A 20,073-nucleotide genomic window follows, 5' to 3' on the forward strand; every position below is an offset into this window, starting at 1 on the left:
GTACCTTTGTAAACTACAGCTGAAAAAACAGGCAACATAGCCCTCCTTGCACAAGTTCAAAGTAGCCTCTGCCTATTAACATCTTGTAAATCCCACAAGCATTTTATTATTGTAAAGATTCAAGGTGGGGAAGTAGGGAAATCTATAAAAAGAACTATTCATGCCATAGATCTTAAATTTTGAATACTTGGCACAGCACTGAACTTTACAGCAAAATTTAATTTGCTGTTGAGTGTTAAATGCAAGATAAAGGTGAAGGTAAATACTTTAAAAGCTGTGTTTAAAAAGTCAGCGCTCTTGCATGGAGGAAGGTACCATAAACATCTTCCAGCTGTGTTTTTTTTAGTGTTATTTGAAAACTTTAACAGTTTATCAAAGCAATACCTCTGTATCACACAGCAGACTTGGCTTCTCCTGGCAAAACACCAAATTTCTCATGCAAATATCTTGTCAATTACAAGAAGGTACATCTCAGCCAGGGGCTTTTTGATGGATAGGTACAAATACTTGGTGTTTCAAGCACTCAGCTGTTAATAAAGTAATCTCTGCATCTTATTTCAAAATATGAATTCAGGATCTTATTAAAACACACGTGCACACCACCTAACTATGTATTCAGGTCAATTACCATAGCTGCTTCACTCATTTTTCACCAGAAAAATATCATGGAGTCTGGTAAAGTTGGAATGACACAGAAGAGAAAGAACTTCCAAAATTGATGCCAACAGAAAACGGAAGAACCCTTAAATCAAAACTCACAGGAGTCAGACAGGAAAGCAGGGAGCCTAGTGTGAAACCAGGAATGGTCTCAGTGATCCAGTCTGGGACCAGAATTTCTCATACTTTTTATTTATTTTGGGAAATCCTCAAGTCTAAAATATATTCTCTGAATTCTGGATTAAATATCCTATTCACAGTCCAGTGAAGCAGCATATATCAGTCCTTCAGGAAGCATGTTCAGACTCTCCAAGTCTGCCAGTGGAAGCTCAGCTCCTGTGCCAGAGGGAAGTGATCCCTATGTGACAGTGCCCTCAGGGCATTTACATCCTAGGACTTTATTCCCAAAATATTATAGAAGTACTACAGCTTACACATATGAGTAATTCCTGTAAAGTTCCAAGGGAGTAGTTTATAAGTCATCCCATACTAAAAGCAGACATTTAAAATAGGTCCAGTGATTTCCACTCTAAAAATGCCTATTTCTCTTCCATGACTGCAAAAGAAATTTAGGATGATTAGTCCAGATGTAGATGCCTGAAGGTAAAGGCAGTAAGTCCCCCTCAATGTTTGCACCTATCATCACTGCTTCACACCACACCCCATCAGCCCCTCATTTTCAGTCATTAAGCTCACTTAACGGAAATAAATAGTAATGTGCGTATACAACAGTGCCAAGAAGGTTGTGTGAACTTTTACACTATTACCTGTCTTTTTTTAAACTGAAAAGTGAAAAAGAAAGATTAACGCAGTAAAAATCCAATGCTGTGAGAGGCAGGGAGAAGAATTTTATACAGCGAATGAACCCCACAGATGTTCCTAGATTCTTGGCTGGAAATATTTAACAACTTGTCCATATTTGAGAACCCAGCGAAATAAGTAGTCCAGAATATTTATTTTGGTATAAACTCCATGTGGATATACTTATTCTGGAAAAACAATGCCCGAATAGCAAATTTCAATGCATTTCTACAGGAAGACAAAGACTGTGCGCAGACTTTGAAATGTAGGTATATTACACTTGCATTTAGCTATTTTCTCTTTACTGGGTGCAATCGAGAAATCACGGGTTAGTCTGAAATTGGGAGCGGGAATGGAGCTATATCTGGTATTGCTAACTGAAACCAGTGTTGCTATTGGAAACTTAGGTGGTGAAATATTAAAATTCGATAATTTTAGAACTTGAAAGTATAGTTTATGACTATATGCTCATGGATGACAGAAGGAATTTCTTAGGACAAAAATACCTATTAATTTCTAAAGCCAGATGGTGGACATAAGACTAAAAAACCACACACACACAAACCAACCAAGCAAACAAAAAAATCCCCCAAACCCAAAACCATAGGACAGGAACCCAGATGTAACAGCAATAGCAAAAAGGAACTGCAGGGCTATTGTTTGCAAGACAGCACTGATACTGAGATTCACAGAAATATACTCAAATTCTAATACAGGTCAGCAGCATACTAAATGGCAGTGCATTCTGTAACATCTTTTTTTTCTTACTGTCTTTGTTCCTCTACATGTACAATGGTGCTGATTTTTAAGAAAAACGGGTCAGTGGGTTCCTTAAGGGGCAGAAAAAGTTGTTCCTTTCCTTGAGGAGACACTGAACTTGGGAAGATTTCAGAGCCTGGCAGACAAGAGAGCCAGAAGAGGGCGATGGGGAGCACACACCCCCATGTCAAGGAGATGCAGGAAGGAGCAGAAAGAAATTTCAGAAGCTTCAGAGATTCTGAAGAGAATGTACTAGGAACCCCAGGGGAAGAATTTTGCTGCCATTCAGAAACTCACTGAGCTTACTCACACAGGCTGGAAGCGTGGGCCGTCCTGCAGGGAAGAAGCTGACAGAGCTGACTAGAAACCTGTTTTATTTCTAGCAGTGGTGGTGTTTTTGAGGGGGCGGTGTGTTGTTATGTTGTTTTGGGTTGGTTTGGTTTTTTTACCTTTTTTTAAACCTAGTGCATTTCAGTTTTCTCTATTTAAAAGAGAATTGGGTTAGTTTAAATTATAATAAAATCAGGCTTATTCGAATTTAAAAGCCTATTTTCTTTTCTGGGCAACACGCTATAGGAAAATGTTTAGGCAGATCTACCTTAATGCTTTGACTAATTATAAATGCCATCATAGACACCATAATTTTTCTCTCTACTCCACTCCCATGAGACCCCACCTGGAGTAGTACTGTGTCCAGGTCTGGGGCCCCCAATACAAGACAGACATGGACCTGTTGGAGCAGGTCCAGAGGAGGGCCAAAAAAAATGATCAGAGGGAGGGAACACCTCTCCTATGAAGAAAGGGTAAGACAGCTGGGGTTGTTCGCCCTGGAGAAGAGAAGGGACAACTTATTGTGCCCTTCCAATACTTAAAAGGGTCCTACAGGAAAGATGGGGACAAACTTTTTAGTGGGGCCTGTTGAGATAGGACAAGGGATAATGGTTTTAAACTAAACAAGTGGACATTCAGACTAGATATAATGAAGAAATTTTTTATGATGAGGGTGGTGAAACACTTGCCCAGAGAGGGAGTAGGTGCCCCAACCCTGGAAACATTCAGGGTCAGGTTGGACGGGGTTCTGAGCAACCTGATCTAGTTGAAAATGTCCCTGCTCATTATGGGGGGGGAGTGGACTAGATGACCTTTAAAGGTCAACCCAAACTATTCTATATCTTTTAAACATTTTATGGGTAGCTTTTTCCCCACCAGGAAGTACAGAAATGTCTTCAGAAAAGCTCCTGCTTCCAACATGCAATAAACAGGAAGAGATGTGACAATTTTTTAATCTTTTTTTTTAAACATACTCAAACATTAACTTTCTTACAGGAAAAAAGTGTTTTCCTTAGAAGCCTCAACATTTGCAGATCCACAGTACATAATTAACACCTTCAGTGTAATAAATGCTGGAATAGATAACACCATCTCCAGGGACCTCTCTCTCTCTCTCACCAACTATAAAATAATGCAGTTTAAACTGGTTTCATCTCTGAGCTTTCCTGAGTAAAGCACTGAGGTATTGGAAGTCATGGACGAATATTAGCTGCACTACAGTTGTGGACTGCTTTCTTTTGTCCATTTTCCCAAGTGCTTTAAATTTAACATTTACTGAAAATCCAAACCAATATACTTCAACTATCCCCCCAAAGTTAGCTTGTGGCATACATTTGGAATTCTTTGATCAGTGTTTCCCTTTGTGCGTTTCATTTTTAATATGTCCTATTGTACACGTGCATACTTAAGACTCCCTGGAACTGAAATAAAAGTGAAGTAACTAAGGATGCATTTACACATGATCTGACATCAAAGGGGAGACAATAAATGTTACTAGGAGCCGAGTAAATTAGGTATGACAACGCATCCTAATGTGACCATGTAGCTTTGAGGCAATTCACTGGATAGAAAGAGCAAGCTTGAACGCCTTTCAGCTCAACAGCATGGATGGTATTTTCCAAACAAGAAAGTGATTTTAATTTTGAGATCTTACTTTATCACAGGAATAGCAAGAAAACACACATGCTCATTCCTCTGAATAGAACACAAATTATGATCTCATACCTTTCACAGCCTGTAGCTCTTCCATGGATTTTTTTTTTTTTTTTCAGTTTTAAAAGTGGCACAAACATGAATAATTTACTTCTACCTACGTAATCTGTCAGTGCTGCAACTTTGTATATAGCAAAAAGGAGTTCTACTACATGGACAAGTTCTTAGGCTTCCCTTCTCCGCCTGTAGTTGCATTATTACTTGGCACATAAATACACTTTATACGGTTTGGCAAATAAGTAGGAAAGACAACATTCCAGAGACATTGAATTATGTGGGTGGCTCCAGTATTCCCATCACATCCACATATCCCATCTTTCGCTATTATTTAAAATCACAGAGAATCCAGTGCTCAAAAACCATTTAGACAGATACAAGGCTGTTCAGTAATTTAAAACTTAAAAACCCAAAACCCATAAAATACGAGCCTCTCCAAAGCAGGAATTTAATACACATTTTATCTTGAAGTATCGTAAACACTATTTTAGCTTCATCTATGTGTGTAGCGATACTGTATAATCAAAGAGAGAACCAAACTTACCTGCTCTCTTATTTCTTTTAATTTTTCCACTTTCTTGAGCTTTGTGACATATTCCTGGACTTCTTTCAGCCCCATATCTGTGCAGAGACGAACTAAAAATCGCAGGCCTAATTGAAAAGCAAAATATTGTTAAAAAAAAAAAAAAAAGGCTTACAAGTAGGTCAAACTACAAGTGCACCCTAACAGCAAACAGAATGGCAAACAAAGCAAATAGCTGGGAATACAAGTATCACTACACAAGTTGTGATATTTTGCAAACAATTTAATATTTTCTGCAATGCAGTGTCTATAACCATGAACAGTACAAATACCATTTATATACGTGGAAGGCACAAGACACACTAACTCATCTGGCTCAGAACTCTTAACAATTGCAAAATACTTTGGAAACCAGAAAGCATAATAATGATACTAAGTTATTACTGAGGAGACACTATCAATAGCATTTTGATGCAAACAATTTTACAAATGCCAAGTTAATCAGAATGGTTTGTTTTTTCTGTTGCTGCAGTTGACTTTTTAAAGATTAGTATTTATAGAATTAAAAAAACCCAAACCAACAAACCAGGCATGAAGACAGACTGTAACTGTATAATGGAACCAAAAGAATCCCTAAAAACAGTCTCCTGAGACACTACATCAAACTCTGAAAACATTGTTGCTATTCCTATGGATCTGTCAACATCTTTGTGAAAGAAATGCCTCTGGAGCGGAAACATGCATGACACGCACAATTATTCACCTGAATGCTCCTGAATTTTTTGTGCTAAGTTAGTTTTCTGCTGGTTGAGGGAGACTAACTTGTTCACTGAGGGATCAGATAAGCATCAGAAGGAGCACAAGGAAGATGGCTGGGAGCACATGGCCAGGGAGGGATGAGTGAAAACACATTGTTTCAACAGCAGAAAACTTAAATCACTTAAATTGTCTTGTTTAACTCCTGCCTCCATTTTCTAATTGTAGAAACTACATTCAGAAAAATATTAGCGTTCTGAAAGGTTTACTAAATGTTCCACCCCTCTGAAATATGTGTGACCAATATGAACGTCGCATTTTGTTTATAACTTTGAGGAGTCATAATATTGAATTTCTCTTGTACAACAGAGCTGTACGATTCCTCTTTAAAAAAGCAGTATGTTCGTTAAAGCAGAACGATACAATTTTATTTTAAAATACAGTGAATGTTCTTCCCACATAGCATTTAGAAGCACAGGCTTGTTGGCAACAACTTGCTATTTTGGAATTAGTGAGGCACAGTGCAGTACGTAAGAGGATGTCCTCACAACCAGTGACAACCCCTATTTTCTACAGGGCTTTTTCATTTAGAGGATAGTGTGACTGATTCTGCAAAATGTCTTGCTCTTCAAAGTTACGTTTCCTGCAGTATAGTTTGAAATTCTCAATGGATCTTCTAGAGACTGGCTGACCTACTATACTTAAAAACCCAACAACAAAACCTCACTCTGACATTAGTTTGGAAGACCTGGCTTTGATGAAACTTAACAATAAGATTTTCTCGTATCTAGAAACTTACAGCAGGAGTTTCAATTAGCAGGAACTAGAAGTAAAAATACATATATTTTATCATAAGAAAGATTAAATAAGTAACATAGTTATAAAATTTAGGAAGTATGGATGAGAGAGAACTCAACCAATCCACTACAGTTTAAGTTTATTTTCATCTCTCTTCTTCAGCATTACCCTAATATTTCTGAATCACACTTTAGTGTTGTCACAGAAAACATGCAGCATTAGCATGAGCAAAAATGTTAGTTCGTGAAAATATTTTCATATGAAAAATACTTACATCATACGATTACTAACACACACATTTAATGTAACAAGGTTTCCTTTGATAGTTGTACCACTCAATGAAACAACTTACATTCAACATTTTCTGGGAATTTTCTGTGAATGACTTTGTATTTCTCTAGTGCTTTCTGGTAGTTACCTGCAAACAAAACATACATCTCCTACTCACATATCCAAACATAAAAAATTAATATCTGATGAGAAACTGATACAGTTTAACATCACTTCATCTTTTTAGTTTGAGCATATGATTTAATATATTAAGATCAAATTTGATAAAACCAAACTTAACATCCTTTAACTACTGATAGTAAAAATTAAGAGCATCTGAAAACAGTCCAAATTACTCTGTAAATAACAGAATTAAGAGGAGTTTCCTAATTTATGCCCTTTTTTGACCTGCCTCTAGGACCTCATTGTTCTACGATGCATCTACTAGACAAGCTGTATCAAGTGCATCAGGGCTTATCTGAGGCTGCAAATGCAATGGACTGGTCAAATAGAAATGTGTAACAGCTGAGCTCTGCCTGTCCTTCCTTCCCTCAGAGTACTAATTGTGTGTCTCTCCTTTGCCCAGATCTGGTAGCGAAGTAATTATTCTTTAAGATTTTTGCCTTCAATTATTATTTGATTATTATGGAAAGGACTGACAGATCCTGTGAATCTAAAACCTCATAGCCATAAAACACCTGACAAAAAAGTTTGTTGAGATATCACTATTTTTATTTTATTAGTGCAAGGTAGAGATCTGCTATGTGTTAACACAATCAGCTGGGTATTTTGCCAATGAATCATAAATGGTCTAAAAAGCAGCCAAAACCATTGTGTTTCTTTGCTGGGAACACAGTTAATCTGTCTAGTTTTGAGCAGTGCTGACTGTTCTTAATTCACTGACTTACCCAGGTCCTGTTCCTTTTCTCACTGTTGTATTAAATAAGTGAGCAGAGTGAGAAAATGCACTTATTTATTATTGAAGTCTGTTGGGCAAAATTCTAAAGAAGTGTAAAGGAGAGTGGAAAAATGGTACAGCAAGAAAGAAGAGTATTATTTACATCATCAAGTGCCTTGAATGCATTTTAGGCACTGAAAAAACCCGGAAAGATGAGTCTCTTTCCATTTTGCTTATTGGTGTAGTATGTTCCCAGTACGAAAATACAGCACATTAAGGCTGTCCTTTGTTTGTGTAATGCAAATACTATTTGAATATCGAAAAATTATACCTGCTGTTGAAAAGGAGTCGAAATTAGGCAACTTTAAAATCTAATTACTTATGTTAGATCAGATGGTAGTATAGTTACATTTTAAAAAAAATTTATCAGATCATTCATGCTGTAGTATCATCTTTATTTTACTTATTTTACAGCACAAGGAGTGTTTCATGCATAAGTCAGTGCAGACACCTCCTGGACTTAAAAGAAAAGTCATGTTTTATTACCTATACACAGAAAGCTCATAACAAATTAATATGTAACTGAATTTTCAAACAAACTGTAGGATTAGTATTCACATCAGGTAGAAAAGATCAAAAGAAAAAAAATCAAAACATCCATCAAAACAAAACAAATCACAGAATGGCTTGGGATGGAAGATACTTTTGAAGACCATCTAGTCCAACCCCCCTGCCATGGGCAGGGACACCTCCCACTGTTTGAGGTTGCTCAAAAAACTTTGAACACTTTCAGTGATGGGGCATCCACAACTTATCTGGGGAACCTGTTCCAGTGTCTCACCACCCTCATTGTAAGAAATTTCTTCCTTACGTCCAATCTCAGTTTACCCTCTTTCGGTTTCAAATCTGTTGTCCCTTGTCCTGTCACTACAGGTCCCGGTAAAAAGTCTCTCTCTATCTTTCTTATAAGACACCTTCTCTTTTCCAGGTTGAACAACCCCAGTTAACTACAAAAAATGTTACAAACCTCTAACCAATTACAAAAAAGTTAAAGAACTTACCACTTCTCCTGTAGCAACTGGCAACCATCAGCTGCCACTTCACTTGTGTTGGTCTGCATATGAATAAAATAAAATAAAATTATGCACACTGCCAAACAATGAATAAGGAAAATAATCTGCACAGCATTGGAAAATACCTACTATTAAACTACTCGTGAAATTTTTCACCTAGCGTATTGCTTTCCTAGGAAGGATTTAGCCTGTTCAGTTCACACACAGTCTTCCGCTGCGTCATGCTCCTGTGTTCAGGTCTCGATGTCACTTATTTGTAGTCCATTATTATAGTCTTTCTCCTGCTCATCATTCTGTGCACCAGACACAATTAGTAGACCTGACATGTGAACCACTAATCTTTGTCTGAGGTACAGAACCACACAGTGGGGGAGAACAAAATCCTAAACTGTGTTCTGAGTCCCACCAGTAAGGTCCAGAGCACACCCAAGGGATGCCTGCCAGGGGCACACTCCCCACTTAAAGCTTCAAACCCTGGCTTCTCCTCTGTCATCTCCTCAATATCCAAGCTGCTACCTGTCCTTCTCTTTTTAGCACACAATAGTGCTAGATATGGTCAGAGAAAATATTTGAGATCTTTGAGCATGTACAACAAAACTGTTGGCCTCTTCCCTCATTCTTACCAAGATAACGTGAAAATTAGGAAATGTTCATGTCAGCAATGTAAGGATGCTCTATAAGCCAAAGCACTTTTCACACGTGGCTTACAGTTCAACAGTAGCATATCCCAAAGGCACTGTACACTAACATTTTCAGAATAGTTTTGTACTTATTCTCTTCAATTTTTCCCCTCTAGTCACAGCACAGGCTGTTTTTAACTCTAAATACTCTGTTTGCCTTGTAGTTGCCAAACAAGCTTATGAAAGACAGCTGCTTCACCTTTTTTAGTTTCAGCTGAATATGTCTCCTGCAACCAATAAAAGCAGCCAAGCAGACACCATAATAAAGTTTATTATGCATTTCAGTATGAACATTCTAGATAGAACAAGTTGTCGACAGCCAGCATTAGCTGCACAACTCCTTTTATTAACGATAGATTTGTGCATGCTTGTAAAATGTAATATAATGAAAAACTGTTTCTCAATTCATTGTCTAACATGTTATCTTAGAATGCAATTTAAAATGTAATTATTGTGATTAAAACACTGAATACACTAAACAATGTTAAACTAAAAAATGCTGGTTACGGTTAAAATAGTTATAATTTTAAAGCATAACTTTATTTACAATTAGTAGCAATTCATGGACTCAATCTCAAAGGTCCCTTCCAACCGTGAAGATTCTGTGATTTATTAATTAGCATATCTAGACTATTTTTAATATCAAATAAACACCAAACCATCTATGTTTTGTTATCTACTATTAACAATCTCATCCCACAGAGAAATAATTTCTCTGTATTACAGATAGATCACAATTACAAATAATAATGAAGAATTTCATATGCCAATTATTCGTAAGTGCTTTACAATCCACATACTTCACATTTCATGCATGGACTGAGAGCAACATGAAGCATAAAATATTTAGATTTTTGCCAAAACAAGATTATGAAATAATTCTTTTTAGTTTCAGCTGTTTCTTTCCAAAGTTTCTAAGAAGGCCATGAATGCCAGCATACATGATCTCATAACTTGACTAAAATACAATTTTTTAAGGTGACCAGTATTTATACTGAAAAGAATACTGGCAAACCTGTGACCTGTGATTTCTGTGAACTATGTCCTCTGTATTTTCATCTAATTTACATCTCTATTTCCTTATAATCATACCACAATTTGGGTGAAGTGTGTTTTTCTATTTATTTCCGTTTCCATTTTTAATCCTTATTTACATCTTGGATTTTCTTTTCTATAATCAATGTCTACTCTAATTAAAGCCCTTTCAAAACCAGAATTAGTATTTTTTACTGAACTTCTAACAACCTATTCAGAGTATAATCTTTCCTTGAATAATATTGTACAAATTTTAGTTCACATGTTGTCTTGTTCATGCCTGCATTCAGATTCACAGAACAAAAAGAATATCAAATTTTAGATCATCACAAGACAAGCAACAACTGAGTTTTCCTTAGTGTGATTTTTAATAAGTTTCCCAATGCACAAAATAAAGAAATTCACACTTGTTAGAGCAAATTTTATTTGCATGAATTTTAGTTGGTCTATTAACAAAAAATTCTTTGTGAACATATAGCAAAATATTTGTTTCCACATAAAAAGACTATATGCATGTCTTTTTAGAATTCTGTTTGAACTCTGGATTACAGATTCAAATTTAACCACATTTTTGTTTATTAAACAATTGTCTGGTAAGCTCTCTTTCTGATCTAAAACAAAATACATGGCTTATATGCTTTCTTAAGTGCATCATATTCTGCTACAGGACAATTTCAGCAATTAAGTTGCTGAACTAAACTCAATATATTTCAAATATTTCTTACCAGGATCAATTTGATCTGTCAACTTATTTTCACTAACCATTCGTATTTCTGCATTGCACATTTTTGCTTACTTCTATACCTTATTTGTAAGAGCCTTTTTATGGGAGTAGAAGTTATGTGAAAAGTGGGAATGCAGCAAGAACTGCTAAAAGATGCACTTATCTAAACCATAAAATCCTCAGCACATGACAAAATAATAGAAAGGACATATTTTGCATAAACCCATACAGAAGAAGGTCTTGGTGGCTCTAGCAGAGCTGTTCCCCACTTCATAGCTGTGTATAATGGCAGAGGATAGAGAAAAGATTCTTATACCTAATACGATCTTGGGCCCAATGGAGGATCTTATTTAACATTGAAATTGCACAATAAGAGCAAAAACACACTGTAAGCAAACAGAAATAGTCTTGACTGTGGTATTTGCTTGTAGCATTAAAGTTACCCAACTAGTTTATCTCTAGGTATACGTCTGGACGTCTAATCACAAAATATTTGAGTAGGCATAAAATAATAATTACTTACAGGATAAGTGCTGCTCTTTCAAAGTACTCAATGGCTTTTTCACAAAACTGGGTGTCGATGTAGTAGGCTCCAAGCCACTCAATGACCTCAATGTTTGAAGGGAAATACCGGTATGACTGACAAAATAGGAAAGGTGAAAGAAACACAATTTTAGTGATAATCAACATCTTTATGTTACTTCTGGAATATCTTACTCAAGTGTTTAATTCTCCAGATGCCAAAATTGTATAATATATGAATGGAAGTAGTGTGCTACACCAAGTAATTCGGGGGGGGGGGGGGGGGAAGCATGCCAAGCTTTCTAATTATGGAATGCTTTTTAGAAGTTACCTGAGATAGTCTGTCACATTTTCCATCTAGCCTTATTTGAAATAGTTTGCAACAGCAAAAACGTTTCCTTAGATCACGTCTACACGTGAGTAAGTTACTTAAGACATTAAACAATGCTAGCTAATACACATACAATTCCAACTCAAATCAGTCTGCTAGAAAACTCACCTAAAAGCATTCTTTTCTATGAAGTATGTATGTACGTAAATAACATTTCTGGCTTTTTAGAAATTCCCACTGAAATAGGCAGCAAAACTATCATCAAGCACAACTCCACTAGTATTCAGATTGCAACTCAGACTTTGGCCATCCTTGTTTTACACAGATTAAAAAAAAACTCTAAGACTGCAGCAAAGCAACCTCCTGTCTTAGTCTGGTTTCTAAAACAGAAGAATCTCTACAAACTACAGCTGGTTTGAAATAAGAGACGATGCCCATCTTTAGGCAATTGTATACATACAATGTGTAGCTCTACCATTAAAATGTATATATAAACTTACATACATAAACACAAACACATTATATATGTGTATCTCCATATCCATTATACAGATACAGCTTCTAACCAACATGGTTATGTTACACACCTTTAAAATTACATTTTTTAATCTATTTTTTTATTTCATCTCAGACTATATTTTAAATTAAAATTGTTAGGGGTCAATGTAAACAATGACCATATGAAAAATGGAAGTCTGAGGTCAAATACCATGTGGAAACACAGGTTATGTGTTTCCTTTGGCTCTGACTACAAAAATTAGATTTTGTCAACTCTCTCCCCCCCCAAAAAAAAAATTTTTTTGGATGACATTTTAAAAAATTTAAATTAATCAGTTGTTAATTTGACACAGGAACTTATGACAAAATGTTCTTTAATTATGAGAAAGGGCATTGGAAAAGCAATAAATAGCAAGTACCTCATAGTAATAATGGAAAGCTTGGGATTTATCACCTTCATTATCATATAATTTCCCTAGCTTTGAAAGTACATGTGGATCAGTTGGTACTACGCTGATCAACTGCAGGAGCCACTCAATGGCTTGATTGGGATCTTCCATGATCTCATATCTGAGTTTTCTTCAGTCAAGGCCTGATGCTGATAATATTTTCAGTTTACTCAGAATTCCTACTACTTTACATAATGTAACCTATATGCTGGACAGATACACTAGTCACTGTAGCATGGAGATACACTGGGATTTATTTTTATTTTTTATGCATTATTTTCATAATTTCATTCATATCACAGTACTTCTGTTACACTGAAGAAAAATAAATATTCGGAGGCTTTAGCTGCTCTTTACTTGGTTCACTGGAAATGTCCAAGAACATTGGAAGTTTTGTTCTCGTTTTTACAAACATGAGAGAATGAATCTATGCATGATCATCCTAATTATAACAGACACTACAGTAAGTTCTTAAGTCTTCACGTCATGATTGAAACACATATTTCAGATTAAATGAGTTGACTACAACTGCTACCCCTTATTATAGTCCAGAAAAAGATACATGCTTGCTATCTGGTGAAGGACTTGGGCACTATTTCGAAGGATTGCATGGAGTTTCAGAAAACAATCCAAAGCTTCATCTATTCTGTTTAACTTCTTGTATGTTAAACCTAAGAAATAAAGGTTACAGTATTAATGCAATGAGAAAAAAATGACTTCAGCTTATTAACTGACAGAATAACCAAGAAAAATTAAATAGGAGCACAGTACTCTGAAGTAGTATAACTGCCTTGACATTGACAGACTCTATTCTGGAAAGCCATGCTTATAATTCTTACCAGCTAACAGGACTTACCAGGCTGACGAATACAAGGAACATGAATCTAATCAAAGACCAAGAACATACATAATTTCACTTTCTGAGCAAGATCAATGAGGGAAAAGGAGGGCTTTTAGAGTGGAATGACTCTGATGGTTTAACAATGCTAAAACTGGTATATTTCTAGTAGACAGTAGACATTTTTAATCTTCAAAGTGACTTAATCATCTGCAGTTACTAGTTGATGTTGTTAACACTGATATTTTTTGCTGAACAGACAGGAAGTACAAATTAATACTTTGTTATAATATAAATTACTATATATTTCTATACAAGAAAACTTTGAAAGGCAGATTCTCAGAAACACTAGTGTTACCTTTAGACAAAAGCACCTTTGGCTTACCAAGATTATAAAGTGCTTCAGTGCATGAGGAATCGTTCCTGAGAGCTTCCTTATAAAACTCAGCTGCTTTTTCATAGTCTCCATTTGCAAAAATAGTATTTCCTTTGTTAGTTAGAGCTGCTGGATTGTACCTATCAGAATTTACAGCTAAATCTGCATAGTTAGTTGCTTGTGCCAATTCATTCTCCTACAGGAACAAAACAAACATTGTATTAGTTATTTGTCCGTTAATTTTCTTGCAGCTGTGGCTTCTTACAGTTAATATGGTGGAATTTGAAAAGATTGAGAATGAGACAAATAATATATTCTTTCGTCCTAAACTATTCCTTATGTAATTGCGTAAGGCAGATCATCTCTTTTGAGTTTCAGACAAGGCTTGAGAGGTGTTTTGCCACTGTCCCATTCAGTCTGGAAGTTCTCTTTGTTGCAACAAAGTAGTATTTCTTTAAAAAAAAATAAAAAAATCAATCAATCCCCATACCATATAAACTTCATACACAAACACGCTTGCCTAAACTACATACTTCACATGTTCCTAAAGTTCAGCCAGGGTCTTCAGGACCCGAGTTTTAAATGTAGCTGCTGAGCTTCTGCACAAACCACACTGCAGACATACATACTGCTGTGGCCCCGGGCTCAATCTCACTCTTCCTCCCAGCAACAGGGTACAAAGGACACGCTCCAAACTTCAACTACAGCCAAAAATGGCTATTCCAGAGTAACTTCTCCACCAAGCAGTTTCTTGTTGTTTACAGAGAATATTTAGACAGACACAAAAATCGCTACAAAGATACAGAAGTTGCTACATAAACTCCAGTTCTTAACTAGTTTGGTTGAAGCAAACACTTACCAAATAATAAAGGAATGAAAGGTTTGTTGCAGCTGCACTCTTTACTCTGCTATCCTTTTTTTCAAACATTTTTAAAGTCTCCAGCGCCTAGAAGTAATTTGGAAACAACTTACTTCCCACTGAAGCAAACTTAAACCAAAATTCTTTCAGAAAGCATTGATAAACTTCACAGCAACAAACAGCTAAAATTATCATCTCATATACTGACATACATGATAATTACTAGAGCTTGTAACCCATGCCTGTAAGCATGTACACACAGAAGTACATCTATTTTATACATAATATTAATCTTGGTCACAAAATTTCAATAGTATTGGCTATTTATTACTACTTCAAAATTTAGATTAGATATGGCTACCTAGAAGTACACAGATACCTGACAATTCTATACATACAAAACACAAGTTTATATTATTTGCTTTTAATCTAGTCAACTAATTAAAATTCTCATAACAATTTTTCTAGTTCTTTAAGTGAACACAAAAGGATTGACATTAAAACTGTTATTAAAAAGCTAAAAAAGTACAAGCTATATAAAAAACCCACGCAAGACAGCAGGATTGGATTTCAACTTGCAGTTGTTTTGTGTAATAAGATGACACCTGTCTAAGTTTAGGAAGCACTCAAACATGAAGATTGAGGTCAGAAGATTTTTATGGTTTTTAATCTTTTACATGAAAACTAAATTTCATAAACTTCAAAAGAAGTATGTTTATGGGCAAAAAATAAACAAATTTATAGTTAATAAACTATCAAAGAAACTTTCCAATGAAAGGCAGCCTTTTTTTTTTGACTATGTGATAAGATTTGTAAGTGCAGACTGAATTATTAAGAAAATCTGTCTTGTTTACACTAAATATTTATACTAACTACACAAACTGATAGAATATCACAATAAGCCCAGTTTTGTCATCTCTTACAACACAGATGTTGCAACCTCAATTTAGACATCAACATTAGCAATTCAAAAGTTTCTGTCTTCCTCTACATGAAACCTAGAAGCTGCTGTTTACAGATCAAACTGAATGCATGACAGTGTATGTAGAATGCCAAAACAAACATAGACGAAACAAGTTTTAATTGACTGTCATACATACTGTTTTTACAGTTACTTTACAAAAAAGACATGACTGTACTAATGACGTGTAAAATGACAAAGTATATACAGCTCGATGTAGTTCATTTAGTCAACTACATTCCACCCAAGAACTAAGAACTACTAAATATCATAATACCCTCCCAATAATAGAAAATCCTCTAAAGAAACACACCAATTTCAAACAAGAAAAGTATTTCAAAAGTTAGGATTTTGATTTTGTGGTCTCTGAGATGCGAGACTTCAACTACGATAATTTTAGACTTTTATATATATTTGTGACTTTCTCCAAAAACAGAATGGTCCCAGACCTAACACTCCTATAATACCTGAGGTACTCTGCCCTTAAGCAAAGACTTGCTTCTTTGAGTAAAAGCCGTGCATTTCTTACAACAGAGCTGATTTTTAGTGAATTTAGAGGTATGTAGTTCAAAGCCACTTTCTAAAAAGCCATGTTCCATTGTAGCTGATTTCCTTACCTTTGCTTTCCCTACTAAATGGCACCTTTGACAGTAAAGATTAGAGTGGAATTAATCTCATTTTCATGTATAATGAAAAGCTCATATGACTCTCAACTCTTTTCCCTTACTGGTGAATTTTGTTGCAGGTCTCTTGAATCATTTCAGCAATTATGAGCCCTAGGATGTAAATCCAAGCAATACTCCTTTTGTCCTTGTAAAGTAGAAATGCTTTCACTATAACATCACCTAAATTTATGTATTTCTAAATAACTTCTAACTTCTTAATCCCAACAATAACAATTACTTAGATTCAACAATCAAAACACAGATTGTCCAAATCATTCATCGCGACATGTTTCTAAAGTACCTAAACTATTTGCTTACTTCAACCCAGCTTGCCTGACCCAAGCAGGGCCTCCCAAAGATGTTAAAGGAGTTGCATTGTTAACCTGCAGAATTTTGTTCTTAAATTCAAAGCTGATCTTTGAAATTAAAAAAAACATTCATTCCAACTCTGACAATTCCATGATTCCGTGATACCTAATACACAAGTTCCCTTACTAATAAAATACAGTCTAGACATATTACGGTAATTTCCACCCAGAGTTTATTTTACTTTTTTTTTTTTGCTAGGACTGTTTTAAAATAACATATTCATTACGATGAGCACATAGTTAAGCCCATTATAGTTCCAGCAGAAATCTATTTTAGTTCTTTTTCTTGAAACACAATAAAACTTTCAGCCTTGAAACAGAATATTTCAAAAAGTTTCCATTCTTGTTCTTCAGCCAAAGGTGTGTTGAGCAGGTGGTGAGTTAGTAAGTGTATGAACAACAGACAGGATGAATATAAGTGGCAGCTGCAGTTTTATTAGAACAAAAAAAAGACTCTCTGCAATCATCATTCTGCAGTTCCACTCTACTATTAAGTAGTTCCAGTGAAGGTTAAAGGTCTTCTATCACATAATCAAAATAAAAAGAGCATCTTGTTTTTTGGTTTTTTTTTTGGTTTTTTTTTTTTTGTTTTTTTGTTTTTTTGTTTTTTTTTTACAGTTGGTTGGACTCGATGATCTCTGAGGTCCCTTCCAACCACTACGATTCTGATTCTGATTCTGATCTTCTCTACTTACTCCTAGCTTCCAACAACCCTTCCCTCTCCTTCCATCGGAGTACTCCACAGAGACATCACTAACAATCTCTGAATCTCATTTTACCTCTGAGAACTGATTTAATTTTTTTTTAACCTATACTGGATACTAACTGGAAATGGCAAAAAAATAGTAAATTCTTGAGATCATATGACCGTTTACCTACCTGTAACATTCTCACCCTTCAAAAGCTATCATCAATAAAGCTACAAGATTTGCCCATAATTTTCCAAACTCTCAAACTGCTTCCTGGTGTCAGAAAAGCTACCAGTCAGACATGCAGTATAATAAAGGATAATTCTCTTGCTGTATTCTACAGGGAAGGAGAAGACGACAGGACAGACAGGAGGAGCAAGAGCTGCTCAGGAAACCAGAAGAGCTTAAATATGAGAAGCAAAAGAGGGCTAAAGTTAAGCACATGGCCCTGTAAGCATTTCCCCAAGCTATAGGAAGGTGAAGGACCTTAGAAGATGACAGAGGTATTCAGTTTGTCAGTGTTTTTATAAAGTTATTTTACCGAACAGCTTTAAAATAGTAATTATGTTTGCATAAATCTTTCTTTTCCTTGCTGAAAAATACTCTGTGGCTAAGAAAGATATCTTTGCCAATACAGTACTCAAAAGTAGTAGTGTGAAAAGTTACTATACCTGGTTAAAATCCTGCTGCCTCAAGTAAGTAGTTGCTTTATTTATTTCCAGGTCATTGGCTAACTCTACATAGTGGGAAGCTTTTACTACTTCAACACACCTGCAACAGAAAGCAAGCCATAAAGACAAACAAAATGCACCTGTGCAAATGCCACTTTAAGCTATACACTTTTGCAACCAATTCTCTTTCCAAAATGAGTTGTTCTTAGCTATACTTTCTTTATAAAAGCAAAGAACACTTTAATTAAAAATATTTGAAAAAACATTTTATTCCGATAACCAACGTTAATAATACTGTATCTGCTCTCATTTTTTTTAGCCAGTTGCCTAAGTATCACATTATTTCCCATCACTGAGTGATACTTGATGTCAGATATTGACTAAGATCATTTTTCAAATAATTTTCTTTGGATAAATTCTATCAGCTGATTTTTCAAACCTGATCTCCCATTGCGTACGCTACCAAACCCCATAAACCAGCCTAGGAAACAAAGCCAGAAACTGCAGGTTGTGTCACTGAGCTATATAATAATAATAATGTCATAATAATAAACCTCTTTCTGATCATCCCCCAGTTACTTTTGGCTTAGGGTCTTCTGCAAAATGAGGGCAGAACAGAACAAAGCAGATAGTTCAGGGGTTCATTCAAAGACATTGTCTTCCAGGGTTTGATGCTGTATACTTTAAAATTGCCTAATCATTTGAAGCAATATCTTTATTTATTGTACACATATACTGTTCTCTCAAACTGTTTGGAATTAAGCACACTAAATGAACAACTTTTTGGGATGCTTCTTTAATCCCTTACACTTTTTTTGTTAAGTGGTGGAAAAACATTTGTTTTCTTCTAATAGTTGGCTAATTTGCCAACAAAAGTTTAATTTAACAAACTGCCTGCTACTGTAATTGGGTTGGCACACAGCCAATCTCTATACAAAGTATACAAATGGTATACTTTGATGGTGGAGGAAAAATTATATTGGAATATAGCAATTTCTGCAGAGACATCTGTAATTAAAAAAAAAAGTCAAAAACCAGTTTTCAACTGTTACTGTTAACATATTTTAACCATAAAAAGCAATGAGAGCTAACTATCCAACTGTTCCTTATGGAATATGACAGAACAGCCCCAAGATTATATCACATTTTAAGTAAGAAGTTATGAAATCCAAAGATTATTTGTGCCCATTTTATTTCTGTAAATTAAATTAATCTGATTATAACTACATTTAATACTCGGACGACTCATAACAAATTGTAGCATCTAGAAAACCAAGCTCAAACTGCTAGTTAAACTTCTTCACTGGGCTTGAATACCTCAGTCTAGAGGAACAGAGTAACTCTGTCCTGATATACATAAAACAATCCTACACATATCACCAGAAGTTGTTTAACTAATCAGAACAGATATGAAAGAGTTTTTTACTTCATGACAAGTACTTTGCGGATAGCACTAAGGAAACTGAGTATCTGCCCACCTTTTCCAGTTTTGTTGAACAAAAAAGATGATACAGAGCAAACAAACCCAACTTACTTGTGCTAACAAGTTATTAAGCAGCAAGCTAATTCTCACAAGACATACTGTTTAAGTTCTGATAAGTCAGGATGGCAAAAATAGGGAAATTATAAGATTATTAAACCATCAAACACCACCTTGTGGACTCTAGCAGACTAGACATGTCTGTGTAAGACATTATTTCATCTCAGTATAAACAGCTTTATTATTAATTACTTTAATAATATTTAATTAGTAAATTACAATTATAGGACCTGCAAAATTTGAAAATAATCCTAATTAGACAAAAAAACTAAAAAGGTAATGGAGAGTTCTC

General features: G+C 35.3%; 1 protein-coding gene across 6 annotated transcripts in view; it reads right to left on the minus strand.

Annotated features, from left to right (window-relative positions):
- The window catches only part of IFT88 (intraflagellar transport 88), a 48,010-nt gene that overhangs the window by 10,898 nt on the left and 17,039 nt on the right, over positions 1-20,073 (minus strand). For all 6 annotated transcript variants that reach the window (XM_074167968.1, XM_074167958.1, XM_074167995.1 and 3 more), the window contains 9 exons: positions 18,242-18,341; positions 14,888-14,974; positions 14,038-14,224; positions 13,377-13,485; positions 12,785-12,935; positions 11,538-11,653; positions 8,564-8,616; positions 6,687-6,752; positions 4,802-4,908 (listed from right to left, as the gene is read on the minus strand). In XM_074167968.1, coding sequence (XP_074024069.1) covers positions 4,802-4,908; positions 6,687-6,752; positions 8,564-8,616; positions 11,538-11,653; positions 12,785-12,935; positions 13,377-13,485; positions 14,038-14,224; positions 14,888-14,974; positions 18,242-18,341 — 976 coding nt within the window. The remainder of the gene's footprint in view (positions 1-4,801; positions 4,909-6,686; positions 6,753-8,563; positions 8,617-11,537; positions 11,654-12,784; positions 12,936-13,376; positions 13,486-14,037; positions 14,225-14,887; positions 14,975-18,241; positions 18,342-20,073) is intronic.

The sequence above is a fragment of the Numenius arquata genome, chromosome 1 (genome assembly GCF_964106895.1).
Source record: "Numenius arquata chromosome 1, bNumArq3.hap1.1, whole genome shotgun sequence".
Classification (NCBI taxonomy): Eukaryota; Metazoa; Chordata; class Aves; order Charadriiformes; family Scolopacidae; genus Numenius; species Numenius arquata.